The sequence below is a fragment of the Empidonax traillii genome, unplaced genomic scaffold, assembly GCF_003031625.1.
Source record: "Empidonax traillii isolate 1590-97213 ecotype Southwest subspecies unplaced genomic scaffold, ASM303162v1 scaffold451:size1465578, whole genome shotgun sequence".
Classification (NCBI taxonomy): Eukaryota; Metazoa; Chordata; class Aves; order Passeriformes; family Tyrannidae; genus Empidonax; species Empidonax traillii.
The window spans coordinates 947,769-961,115 of NW_020955644.1; the positions used below are offsets into that span (position 1 = coordinate 947,769).

Here is a 13,347-nt window from a genome sequence, read left to right on the forward strand (position 1 = left end):
TGCTCTGTAAACACCTGCATGACATGGGAATTAAAAAAGCAGCGAGTGAGGTTTACAAAGACTATGACAAAAGTCCAGAGCCTGGGAAAGCTTAAGTCTGCCTAAAAATTAAGTGTGGGCTTTGCACAACTAAACCTATGTGTATGCAGGAATAAACACTGGAAGCAGTGTACATTTAAGTGTTGCTATCATGCTAAAGAACCAGTGGGTAACATTCATTTCAACAGTATTTTTGTTTCATTAGTCAGGACTTGCTTAATTCTGTCTAGGAGATACTAGGCCAGACCAAGCCATATCTAGAGCAGCAGCAATTCATGCAGAGCAATGACAGGGTTTTTTTCAGTTAAATATGTTCCAGGGAAACAGTTTAGTTATAGAAATGGATGTGATACATGACAAAAAAAACACCTCTAGGGGTTATGTGGCGTCTGTTTTGGGGATTCTGGGAATGCTGTGTCCCCTCAGTCACTGGCACAGAAGTCACTCATCACAAGTGCACGAGGAGTCTGGTTTATCACTAAGCAGTCTGTTACAGGAGCAAGCAAATGACAACTGAAGTCCTTAGTCCAGTTTTTCCCTTACAGAAACCGTTTGTTCACAGGTCTTATCTTTAAGTCACCTTCAGCCCAGAGGAGATGAAATACGGTGTCAAACAGCACAGCAACTGCTCACTTCTGGCTTTCAGTCCCTTTAACTGGCCCTGGGGCCAAGCACGTGCTGAGCATCACAGGTCCCAGGATTTCAGCACCATGACAAAGGTGTTTAATTACAGGGCCACAGCTGGGAGCCTCATTTTACAATGTACAAGACTCCTGACACCAAGCTCTGGTGTCGATACCAGTGCACAACCAGTGCTCACCACAGGAGCCACACTGGTACTGAAGCCCAGTGCTCTAAACCAAGTGCTGCATTAAGGACAACACTGGAACCCTTCTAGTCTTTGATTTGGAACATGTCTTCCCATCCCACTGGAAAAATTAACTTTCAGAGCAAAGAACTTTGCTCAAGGGCAAGGCTCTCACACCCATGGGTGGTTTGGAGAACTGAGGGAGAAATCAAGCCTTTTTGACTTAAGTTTATTTTTCATTACCCCTAATTCCCCATCTCTCCAAGTCTCCTCTGTACCTGAAGCCAATTTTTTTTTTTTTTCTGGGTATTACAGAAGCACTCCTGAGGAGAGGGCAAAGCTTGCTTTGTAACTAACTTAGGCCTAATTCAAAATTACTACAGGAACCTTCTTAGCCACAAGCCTCAAGGCAGACAACAGACCATCCCCGCTCCAGTTCACACACACCTTCGACTTCAGCAGAATCAAAGTGATGCCAGGAAGGACCTTGGACCATGAGTTTATAAAACTATTCTTTTACACAGTTGACTCCAGAAGCTTCACCAGTTGGTATGGGGACAGTGTGATGTAGAACCTGATGATCCCATCCAACTGTAGTGAGCAAGGCATCGTCTGAAGGAGACCAGGCCAAGCCTTTTACAAAGTCTCGATGAGAACGGTTTCTGAACCTGGAAAACACCAACACTCCGTTAGCCATGAAACCCTGAGAGTTGATGGGCTTGTGCAATTCCTAACTGCTAGGTTTTCTGGGATGATGCTCCCTCATTTAGGAATATTTTCACCTCCAGGTTGCCCAGAGAGGTTGTGGACTTGCCACCCCTGGAAGTGTCCAAGGTCAGGTTGGACAGGGCTTGGAGCACCCTGGGATAATGGAAAGTATCCCTGCCCATGGGGGATTTTTAAGGTCCTTTCCAACCCAAATCACTCTGTGATTCTACAGATAAATAATTAATTTGAGAAGACAGCCACAGGAATGAACATGTTCTGCCTGTACTTACACCTCTGAGAGGTCTGAGTCAAGAACAGCAACTGAACAGTCTTCACTGATTGAAGCCAGTAAGGGTGAACTGGAGGACAGAGATGAAATCATGGTTAGAAGAATCAAACACACAAATTTTTAGGGACAAACTTATGAAAAGTAGGATTCTTAGTGATCCTCACCCAGGTACAGTGAATTAAGAGGCACAAAATCTTACAGAAATGTTTTCACCGTTTGGCAGGTTGCCACCACACTAAGAATATTTTATTAGAGTCAGAAAGCAAATGATCCTTCTTTAATCAGAGGTGGCAGAGGAAAAATCCCCACAGCGAGTGGGTCAGTAATTCTGAAACTGCAGAAGTGTTCTCACGGATATTCACACATGTCATAAGTGAGATGTTGTTTGGTTTACTCTATTCTTTGCTACAATCTTGATAAAAAGACTGGTAGTACTCTCTTTTTTGTTGTTGTCGTTTTAACCCCAAAAATAAGGTTTTCCAGGGGATTCAGTCACTTCTACACCAGTGTATCAGACTGTACCTGTGTGCAGAGAATGCAAACCCCGTGATGCTCCGGGTGTGCACGGTGGCACTGAGGGCAGAGTCAGGATTCTTTGTGTCTACTAGTGCAACTGTTCCACTTTCATCACCTTGAGGAGAGGGAGAGGGAAGTTATTAGCAAAACGGTCGCTGTGAAAACAAAAGAGCTTGATCTGCCTGGTGAAAGTGAAGGTTCTTACCCAAAACGAAGATGTCACTTTTCTGTGGATGCCACATGATTGAGGTAGGGAGGTAATTACAGGCACTGCAAACTGCAAGGGAAGAAATTGGGATGAGTGTGGAAAGAGTCAGAGTAGGAATATCTTTGTACTATCTCATTTAGCACTGCTACAGCAATAAGACAAGTATTTTAAGCTTATTGTACTTCTGTGACAGTGTTAAACCTCCTTAGGTTTTAACAGGCTTTTTTAGGATCACATCACTAGATTTGGAGTTAGATACAGAAGTCAGGCATAAAATAATTTCTTTCTTCCAACGCAAACTCATGTACAAGCAGTGACTGTGTACAGAGACATACCAATTCGGGTAGCTGGTTTAGGGCATCTGGTGTCCCAGAGTAAAGTTCTGTTGTCCTGCAAATCCAAAGGAAATAAAAAGGGTTTTGCAATGTCTTTGTGGCATAAACTCACATTCACTGCAGAACTGCTGCTGACCTCCAGTCAAAACCACCCCCTTCTCTTCCTTTTGGGTTAAAATGATGCTGCCATTAACTGCAGCCTTCAATCACACCAAGGACAGAACTAGGAGCTCCCAAAATTCAATACAGACCTGTAGGAATCAGCTTGCTAAGCTGATTATGAACTTATCAAACTGGAATGCTCCAATAACCCAGGTATGCAGCTTGTAATAACACAAGAGGTGCTTTTTAAGCGCATTAAACTATAAATAACTAAAATTATATCTCATTTTTACCAGACAGATTTAGACAACAGAGTGAGCTTTACCTCAGCACAGGACAGGAACACAGTGTCCTTACCAGGACAGGAAGCCACACATGTCACTGCCGCCGAGTGAGCTACCAAAGCACAAAAGGATAAAGAGCCTCAGGGGTTGTATCCAACTTCCCTGCGTATTCCCAAGGACCTCTGAAGGCACAGCAGTGTAACTAAGCACAGTTTATGCCCAGACACCCAGTAACTTCCACTCAGCGACAGCCAACTGCTTCCCACCAAAGTGATGAGCTGCCCAACCCAACCACAGGTCCCTGAGCTTGAGGGAAACTCTCTAGAACAGATCAAACAAAGTGTGATGGAAGGGGGCTTGGAAAAAAAAATGGAGAGATGGAGAGGGAGTTTTTCTATGGACAGACAGTGACAGGGCAATGGTCAATGGTGGCTGCCCCAAGGTCAGGTTGGACATGGCTTGGAGCAACCTGGGATAGTGGGAAATGTTCCTGCCCATGGCAGGGGCTGGAATGAGATGATCTTTCAGGTTCCTTCCAACCCAAACCATCTTGTGATTCAATGATTCTGTCATCATCTCAATGATGAGATGATGACACCACATCTCCAGGGGTCAGCACCTCAAATGGGCTGTTGTCCAAAACAAATATGGCTCAGTAGAAGAAAGACTTCAGTGCAGAAAAAATACTCTAATGCTGCAGGAGGAAGCTCAGCCTGCTTCACCACTGGTGAGGGGCCAGGAGGAGCAGTGCAATGGGGTGGTTTGGAACTCACCTCTGTAGGAGTGCAGCACCGTCTGCTCAGGGATGTCCCAAACCTTCACGCTGTGGACAAAAGCCAGCAGTCAGCATCCAGCACCAGCTCTGGGGCACCAGACACCAGGCTTGGGGCACTCACCAGGCTGGGGACACTCACCAGAAATCCCTGCCCCCGCTGACAGCCTGGGTGCTGCCGGCCAGGACCGACACCGACGTCGTGATGTCGTCGTGCTCGTATTTACAGAACTTGTTCACGATGAGGGTCTCGTTCTCCTCCAGCTCCCACAGCTCCACGGCACCTGGGGAGATGGGGGGGACACTCACCTCAGCGAAAGAGACCCTCGCCTCAGAAGAGGGGAGGGGATCACCCACCCTTGTCCAAGTGAGGGTGACACCCAACTCAGCGAAGGGGAAAGGGGGGACACCCCCACTCAGTGGAGGGAGGGGGATGTCACCCACCTCAGAGGAGGGGAAGGGGGGACACCCCCACCCCCGTGAAGGGGATGGGAGGGGGAAGTCACCTCAGTGAAGGTAGGCACAGGTGATCACTCACCTCAAAGGAGGGGATCACCCACCTATGACATGGGGAGAGGGTCACCCACACCCACCTCCGTGCAGGAGAAGGTGACACCTCAGAGAAGAAGGTTCGGGGGGGGGGGAGGGGGGTGTGGAATCCCCGTTACTTACCGGAGTCGGAGGCCACTAGGATGCCCCTGTCCGCCAGCCAGCACAGGTCGGCCACCCCCGCCTCCGTCTGCACACCGGCCGTGCAGAAGCCCTCGCTGGGGGCGCGCCGGGGGTCGGCGAACACCCACAGCGACCCGGCCCAGCAGCGCCCGTTCAGCCCGGAGGCGCCGAGCAGCAGGGCCCCGTCTGCGGGAGAGACACAACGAGAGACACCCCAGCGGAGCCGTGAGGAGAGCGCCCGGCACACACCCCGGACCCTCCTCACTCCGCTGCCTCCCCATACACCTCTATAACCCCCGCGTTACCTGCGCGGTACCGCACGCGCTCCAGGTGCCGCTCCATGCAGGCGGGCGCGTTGGGCGGGATGTTCCACTCGGGGCCGGCTGCGGGCGAGGGCTCGCCGTCTGCGGGGGGCGGCGGGGCCGCCGCGTCCCCCGAGGGGGCCGCGGGGAGCTGCGGGAGCTGCGGGAGCGGCGGCTCCTCCATGGCGGGAGAGGCAGCGGGGCCGGCGGGCGCCCCCCCCCCTCCACACACACACACGTGTCTCCCGCCGCCGCCTCCTCTCGCGAGAGCAACGCCCGCCCTCCCCTCCCCGCCCTGCCGCCCGGCGCAGCTCTCGCGAGAGTTCCCCTTTCGCCGCCATCTCAGCGCTGAGGCGGCCGGGCGGTCACCGGGACGAGGGGTCGCGTCCCCGCCGCTCCTCCCGCTGCTTTTCCCGGGGATTCCCGCTGCTTTGCCCGCTCCGGCCATGCTCTCCCGCCTCGTGCTCCGCGCCGGTGAGTGGCCGGGGGGGTGGCGGGCGCGGGGGGTTTGGTGCTGTGTTTGCCGGGCTCTGCCCTGACGCGCTCTGTGCCCTCTTGTCCCCCCAGCCCCCGCCGCGCTGAGGGCGCTGCCGCCGCCGCCCGTGGCCGTGGGGTGAGTACTGTGGGAGCCTCTTGGAAGCCAGCCCCTATTTGTGCTTAAACAACGTTATTCCGGGGGTTTGTCTTCATTTTTCTTGTTAACGCTCCATGAGTGCAAAGTAGGGCCGGTGGGAAGGAACCTCTGGAGGTTATTTAGCCCCACCCACTTCCTGGAAGGAGGTGCAACTTCATCGAATCACAGAATGGCTTGGGTGGGAAAGGATCTTAAAGCTCATCTCGTTCCACCCCCTGCCACGGGCAGGGACACCTTCCACTAGCCCAGGTTGCTCCAAGCCCCGTCCAAGCTGGCCTTGGACACTTGCAGGGATGGGGCAGCCACAGCTTCTCTGGAGAATCTATTCCAGTGCCTCACCTGTTACATGCTTATTTAATTGGAAATCTGTTTGAGCCTCATTTGAGGGTGGTTTTGGAGATTATTATTTGTGTCTGTTTTTTTAATAAGAACCGTAATTGAAGCTATTTGTTGTTGTTTATAGTGTGCTGCACGCCACAAGACAACTGCACACAACTCAGCAGAGTTTGGCTCCTTTGCCACCCCTACCTGAGAAAGGAGGAGAAGTTCGTCATGGTTTGATTCCCGAGGAGTTTTTCCAGTTTCTCTACCCTAAAACAGGAGTCACAGGTTAATATGGGCTGTTTTACTATTTACTAATACAGGTTTTAACTTTTCTGCATTACTTTTACTGTTGTCAGTTATGTAGTTCTGTCCACCAGTTCTGGCTGCTGAAAAGGTAAAATATTAGTGAAAAGTAGTTTTTTTTGCATGTGCAGGTTGTGAAGGACAAGCCAGTGCTGCACTCCTGGCTCTAAAGTCAGACACTTAAAATAAAGGCGAAAAATGCCACGAGCCTGATTTTGTAGGAAGATTTAATTGCCTCATGGTCCTCAAATCACTTGAACAGGGATTTTTCCCTGTTGCTCTTAGTGAGCAGAAGCAGCAGTGCCAGGTGCAAGTTGCCTCCATTTCTGGTGAGATTCCTCCTGGCACCTATTCCTAGGTGGATCTATAACTCTGCTTTTTGTCCTGGAAAAAGAGAACACTCCCTGATCTTCTTGTAAGCCTTAAACTGGCTCCCTCTCAGGTGTTTGAATTTATTGAGCTTCTTCATGGCTTGTGCAAATAACGCTGCTTTGTTTTCTTTAGGGCCCTACATGCTGGGAACTGGCCTGGTGCTTTACCTGCTTTCCAAGGAAATCTATGTGGTTAACCACGAGACAGTGGCATCTGCCTGTATCTTGGCAGTCATCATTTATGGCATCAAGAGGTTCGGGCCTGATGTGGCAGCTTTTGCTGACAAACTTAACGAGGTAACAAAGAAACCAGAATCTGACTTTGTAGTAGTTAATAAGGAGTGGTTTTATTAAAGCATGAATGGCTTCAAGCTGGCAGAGGGCAGGGATGGGTGGATGTTTGGGAGAAATGTGAGGGTGGGGAGGCCCTGGCACAGACTGCCCAGAGAAGCTGTGGCTGTCCCATCCCTGGAAGTGTCCAAGGCCAGGTTGGACGGGTCCTGGAGCAACCTGGGCTAGTGGAAGGTGTCCCTGCCCACAGCAGGGGGTGGAATGAGATGAGCTTTAAGGTCCCTTTCAACCCAAACCATTCAGGGCTTCTGTGATTGTGAACCCTAATTCTGTTTTGCCACCCTTGAACCTCAGCCCTGGCACAGGGCAGTTCCAGAAGTTAATTGCAGATTGTTTCAGAAGTTAATTGCAGATTGTTTTCCTTGAGCCTGACTTTGATTCTGAAGGGTGTTTCTTGTTTCTTCTTGCAGGAGAAAATGGCCAAAGCTTTGGCTGTGAAGAACGAGGCCATCGAGACTCTCCAGGCGGCCATTGAGGAGGAGAAGAAGGAGCAGTGGCGGGTCGAGGGCCGCTCTTACCTCTTTGATGCAAAGAGGGTACGTGGTGCCAGCTCTGCTGCCCACCCCCCTGCAGCCTGCCCTGCCCAGGGGAGCCTCCTGTACCCCAAAACAAGTTACAGACCATTTGCTGTCTGTGTGTTGCACACAAGGCCACTTCCACCACCTGACCCAGAGACTCAAAAGGAGGGAGAGGGACTTCTTGTGTGGGCAGATAGTGACAGGATAAGGGGGAATGGCTTCAGACCAAGGGAAGGGTTAGATTAGAGATTACAAAGGAATTGTTTACTCAGAGGCTGGTGAGGCCCTGGCACAGGTTGCCCAGAGAAGCTGTGGCTGCCCCATCCCTGGAAGTGTCCAAGGCCAGGTTGGACAGGGCTTGGAGCAGCCTGGGCTAGTGGAAGGTGTCCCTGCCCGTGGCAGGGAGTAGAAGTGGATTATCTTTAAGGTTCAAATCCAGGCCAGACCATTCTGTGATTCTGTCACTTTTGCTTCAGAACACGTTCTGCTGCTGCTTTGTGTTCTTGCCAAACATCAACCTGCTGACTTCACTTGTGTGCGCAGAATAACATCGCGATGCTGCTGGAAGCCAACTACCGGGAGAGGCTGATGATGGTGTACAACGAGGTGAAGAAGAGGCTGGACTACCAAGTGGCCATGCAGACCCTAAAGAAGCAGAAGGAACAGGATTACATGATTCAGTGGGTGGAGAAGAACGTTGTTCAGAGCATCACACCCCAACAGGTACTTGCTGGTTTTTATCTGCTTTATGGTGATTTAAACCAGAATCGTGTGTAGCATTTGTTGCTGCAGCTCAGAGCTGAGCTGTGATGAGATGTGCAGCTCCCAGGGCAGGGAACTTGCTCATAAAGTTCTCTGTGTAGGACAATGGCAGATCAAGGTCTGCAGGTGGGCTCTGCATGCCCTTGTTTTTAAGGAAAGAAACAGAACAAAAATAAAGAAAACCTTCCCAGCACTGTGTGCTTTTGTTACCCAGAGAAACTGTGGCTGCCCCATTCCTGGAAGTGTCTAAGGCCAGGTTGGACAGGGCTTGGAGCAACCTGGGCTAGTGGAAGGTGTCCCTGCCCATGGCAGGGGTGGAACTGGATGAGCTTTAAGCTCCCTCTGAACTCAAACCATTCTGGGATTCCAAGACTTCCATTCCTGCTTTAATGCAGCTCCTTGTTTGGCTGCAATCTCTGATTTCATGAGCTATTACTACATCCCTTTAAATCTGTAACTCACGGGTGTGAAAAAGGACTATCTAAAACGCACTCAAAATCTAATTTGCTTGAAATGTCCTCTGACAGCTGCTTTCCCCTCTCTTGCAGCAAAAGGAGAGCATTGCCAAGTGCATCTTGGACCTGAAGGCGCTGTCCAAGGGTGCACATGCAACAGTGTGACCTCGTCTGAGCCCACTGACACGTCTCAGTGCTTACTGGTGGAAACTGTATGATCCTAAAACGTCATTAAACAAACAAAAACCCAACCCCTCTGCTGTGTTTCACTAACAACAGTCATTGCCTGGGTGTGTTTGAAGTCGCTGGATGGGTCACTTATAGTGGAGGATTAGTTGCAGCCACAGTGTGTGTTTTGGATTCCTTGTTTGGTCACGAACACTTGCAAAGATCAGATACACAACTTCACAGAGACAAATTCTGCTGCTCAAACTGATCTCTGGGTTAGAATTCTGTGTGATAACAACCTGCAGATACCTGCTGTCGGTGCAAACGTGTTCTGAAATCAGTGATTTGTGCTGCCACTGACCTGGTCCTGGAGTGGGAGGAGCTCTCCATGAATGTCCTTGTTCTCAAAATGAGCTGAAAAATTCCTTTTTTACATAACAAAGCTTTAGGGAGTGATGAAAGTGTTTTGGTTCTGGGAAAAGAGTGACATGGCAGGAAATATGTCATAAGCTACCAGAAAACATGACTTCAGTTTAAAACAGGGAAATGAGTGAGTTCAGAGGGTGGGATTCATAGGAAAAAGAAAAAAAAAAACTGTTGGTTTGTTTTTTTTCCTTGTGCATCAAGAGAAATAACTCAGTGTCTGTTATGATAATACACAGAATAAATCTCTTCCATTTTCCTTCCATAGGAAATTTCCCCTGCAGGGTTTTGTTATAACTCAAATATCCCAGCTAAGCAAAGCACTGACCTGTATAAATTCATCCTGTGTGTGCTGGGCAGTGATTTATTTAGTTCATGAGCTGCAGTGAGCAGAGTGGGGTGTGCCCAGTACCCACTTCTTTATGAATTGCTGCGATTCTCAGTGGGGTAAAAGTGAGTTTTCTCCACTTTTCAATCCAACAGCACAAAAAAGTTGCTCTTCGGGTGTAAGAACCTGACTTTAAGCCAACCTAAGCTTAATCTGCCTTACTTTTTGTAGCTCAACAGTTCCAGAAAATGCAGGTGCGTGGTTTCCTGTTCTGTGATAATTTGAATAAGAAAAGCGAAGTTGCTCAACTTCCACATTTTTGTAACCCCACAATCTCAATGACACTGGAGCTTTTAACTGGTTCTTTGCACAAAGCCAAGTGGTTAAACCGGTGTGCTGACCCTCCGGGAGTTTTCCACCACCACTTCCATGGTGGGAGGTAAGATGGGACTGCATCATTTCTTGTTCCTTTAAGGTTCTTGCAAACACAAACTGTGAGTTTTGGGGTTGGAAACTGGGAGCTCTTCGTGGTCTGACTCCTCTGCAATGTGGGCGACAACGGGGTGCAGTAGGAAAAGTGGCAGCAGCAGAGAACAGGGTGTTTATTTTCATATTGTGGTATTTTCATGATGTGATATTTTCATGTTATGGCATTTTCACATTATTTACTTCATGCATATTGCAAACCATGTGGTAAGAAATACCAGGGTAGTGATTTTACAATAGACTGTCTTTAAGAATCCCTACCTTGTAGCCCTGTCTTCAAGATTCCACCCCCAAATCTGAGGAGGAAGTTGCTATTCCTGCCTTGGTGAGAAAAGTGAATTTAACTTGAGAAAGAAAACATCAAGGGGGGAACTTTTCAAAGCTGCTGATTATGGAAGTGTTCATAAAGTGGACTGGGATTTAACTCTTGTGAAAATAATCCTGTGGGTGCTTTTTAGTTGTTAAATATCCTCCATTTTTGGGGGAAGAAGGCGACGTGCCCATCAGGGCGTAGTGACCACGTGTGCCAGGAGCAAGACACTGGGGAGCAGGATTGATGCTGAGGAACTGCTGGGTTGGTGTGGCTTTGTGCCAGTTTATAAGATTCCTAAAAACTGGATTAAAACTGGTCTTTGAGTTAAAAGAGGGTGACAGGTTTGTTTTGCTTGCATCTATATGTACATAAATACAACTTTTTTTTCCCCTCCCCTCCTTTCAGCTTCTCCTCCTGTCCATTAGCGCTTGGAGAGAATGGGAGGCAGTCCCTCAAGATCAGCAGGTATTTTATTTTTTAAGCAGTTTTCTTAGCTGCAGTGTTCTTGCCTAAGCCGATGTTGTGTGGAAGAACTGCATGGCTGCCCTGAGACAGTAATGATTGAACAACTCCATTTTCCTGTCTGGTGGTTCCACTTTCAGCCCTCTGATAGAGAGAAGTCTTACACACAAAAAATAACACTGCCCTGGGCAGACATGTGCCTGAAGGTAGTTCTTATTGTTTGGACAAATTTATATGTTTTAAAACTAGTCTTATATTTTATTTTATTTTATTTTTTGTTCCAGTTACACCCACTTCTCCCACCACTACTACCCACTTCTACGTCCCCACCATTGTCCCGACCACCATCCACACCACTGTCCACACTGATTTAGAAGCTTCACAAGTTAGATGCTGGTTTGAGAGGTAAATGCTCCACCTTTATTTCCTGCCTCCAAACCCAGGGTCCCCTGAGACTGCAGCCTCCTCCTGCAAGGGAGGGGTTAAATGTCGTATATTTGATGTCCTGGGAGTTTAAAAAGTTCATTGCAATTACCTGCTCTGTGCACTAGTGATGCTTAAGGCAGATATGCACCTTCTAATCTCATCCTGCTTGGGATAAATGGGTTACACTCCACAAAGTCTGGTGAATTTGAGCACTGCTGATGTTCCAACACCTCTGTTAAAAGTGGGGATTCTGACAGGATTTTCTGTGTATCAACAGCCGTGAAATACTGTACATGTCACTGGCCTTCATCTCTGGCATCCTCCTGACTCTCCTGGTTTTTGCCATCATCTGCCTCTTCAGGAAAAGTAAGTGGTACAGTCGAGGGAGTAACAACAGAGTGATGAGAACTGCAAAAGTTACTTTGAAATTTGTATCTGCCTTGAACAGCTCCTGCACTGATGAACAGGTCATTCCTGCCCCTCAAAGGCTGTTTTCATGGGAGAATCAACTCCACCCCTGATGAGCTGGGGAAGTTTTTGTTGGTTGTGGGTTTTTCTCATCCTAACCCTGGCCACACTAAATTCTCAGTCCCTTTCATCCTGGCCACTTCCAACAGGTGGGCAGGGACTTGGCAGCCCCGAACTGCCCACTTTGCAGGGCAGATCTGGGACAGATTTTCCAAGTTATGTGTCTGGCACCCACCACTGAGCCTCTCCAAACACTCTCCTTCCTAGATTACAAGAAATCCCACCAACATTTACAAGAGCAAGTTTCCTTCCAGGCAGCACCCGAGGGATATGCCAGGAACACCCAGGTAAAGGTCACAATTGCTATTTCTAACCCTTGATACAGAAATTTCACCTTCTTGACGGGGTGGTGAATATTAATTTGGGGGTGGAAGGGAGAAGAGTCACCTGATTGTGAGACTGGAGTGTTAGTCAGGAGTTCTGACTAAGGAAAAGGGCTTTCTTTGGGCATCCAAGGCTTCAGCCTGTGTTTGTAGAAGTACAGGGATGTATTGAGGAGGTTCCTGGACAGCAGGAGTTAAAATACAAACCTGAAAGACCATTCTATACTCCCCATGTTTTTCAAGGGTTTAACTAAACCTCTGATTAGGCAGATTAGGAGAAATCTTTTTAAAAGGCAAGGATTTCTGCGGTTTGCCTTTGTGACATTAATTCTTTGGAAGCCCCTAAACTTGAGACTTGACCCAGGATCCTGAGCCAGACTAACCACTGGGATAAACCAGCGTAGTGTACATTAATTTCCCATGTGTAAGGACAGACTGTTTATGGTGTGTGGTGTTGAGGACAAACTAAAAGTGGTAAATTCCTGCTGACAGGCAGTGCTTTAACACTGTAATGTTTGTGGCTTCTTTCCCATCCTCAGAATGAGGTTACCTACAGCACTCTGGTCTTCCAGCGGAGTCAGACGCCACTGGCTGTGTGATGATGAAGTTCCAAGAGAAATAAAAGTGTTTTTCCACTCTCTGAACATCAAAAGCCACCAGAACGTTACACCAAGGCCTGCAGCGCCCTGAGGGGGCCAGCACTGCCATCTGTAACATCAGCTCTTTTTATAGTTACAAGGGGAAATTCAAGTGTCCCGTTCCAAACCGATTGCCAAAGGTTGTGGGCAATTTGAAGGTTTGGGTTTTGTTTTTTTTTTAAATACAGTATTTCCTCATCTGTAGAAATCTCCCTGCACTTGTTTCCGTTTCTGAGCTACCGGAGAGAACTGAGAAATGAAAATGTTTCTCTGCATCTATCCACGTCTGGACCCTTGTGTTTCTCTTTTCAGTCACCAGCCATGGCACTTTGCATATTTTTTTGATTGCCACGTGCTCTGATTAGTTATTTGCTCTTATTGAAGTGACCATAGTGAAATGTTTGTGTGCAAATGCTGCTTCCTGATCGGGTCCCCCCTAAAACAAAATCCACAATCACAGCGTGACAGCCAAAACCTCTCATTCGTGTGTCATTACCCA

The 13,347-nt window shown here is 48.4% G+C and overlaps 2 protein-coding genes across 2 annotated transcripts; one reads left to right on the forward strand and one right to left on the reverse strand.

Annotated features, from left to right (window-relative positions):
- Positions 1-1,033: 1,033 nt before the first annotated feature.
- Positions 1,034-5,248, reverse strand: WDR77 (WD repeat domain 77). Its single transcript, XM_027895211.1, has 10 exons — positions 5,039-5,248; positions 4,734-4,919; positions 4,204-4,345; positions 4,063-4,112; positions 3,331-3,401; positions 2,904-2,958; positions 2,566-2,637; positions 2,367-2,475; positions 1,846-1,914; positions 1,034-1,515 (listed from the first exon to the last, which is right to left on the reverse strand). The coding sequence occupies exons 1-10, from the start codon at positions 5,217-5,219 to the stop codon at positions 1,356-1,358; spliced, it is 1,095 nt and encodes a 364-aa protein (XP_027751012.1). The 5' UTR covers positions 5,220-5,248; the 3' UTR covers positions 1,034-1,355.
- Positions 5,249-5,363: 115 nt separating this feature from the next.
- On the forward strand, positions 5,364-9,001 carry ATP5PB (ATP synthase peripheral stalk-membrane subunit b). The gene is made up of 7 exons (XM_027895208.1): positions 5,364-5,509; positions 5,603-5,648; positions 6,133-6,278; positions 6,801-6,964; positions 7,429-7,554; positions 8,080-8,259; positions 8,847-9,001. The coding sequence occupies exons 1-7, from the start codon at positions 5,482-5,484 to the stop codon at positions 8,916-8,918; spliced, it is 762 nt and encodes a 253-aa protein (XP_027751009.1). The 5' UTR covers positions 5,364-5,481; the 3' UTR covers positions 8,919-9,001.
- Positions 9,002-13,347: the final 4,346 nt, after the last annotated feature.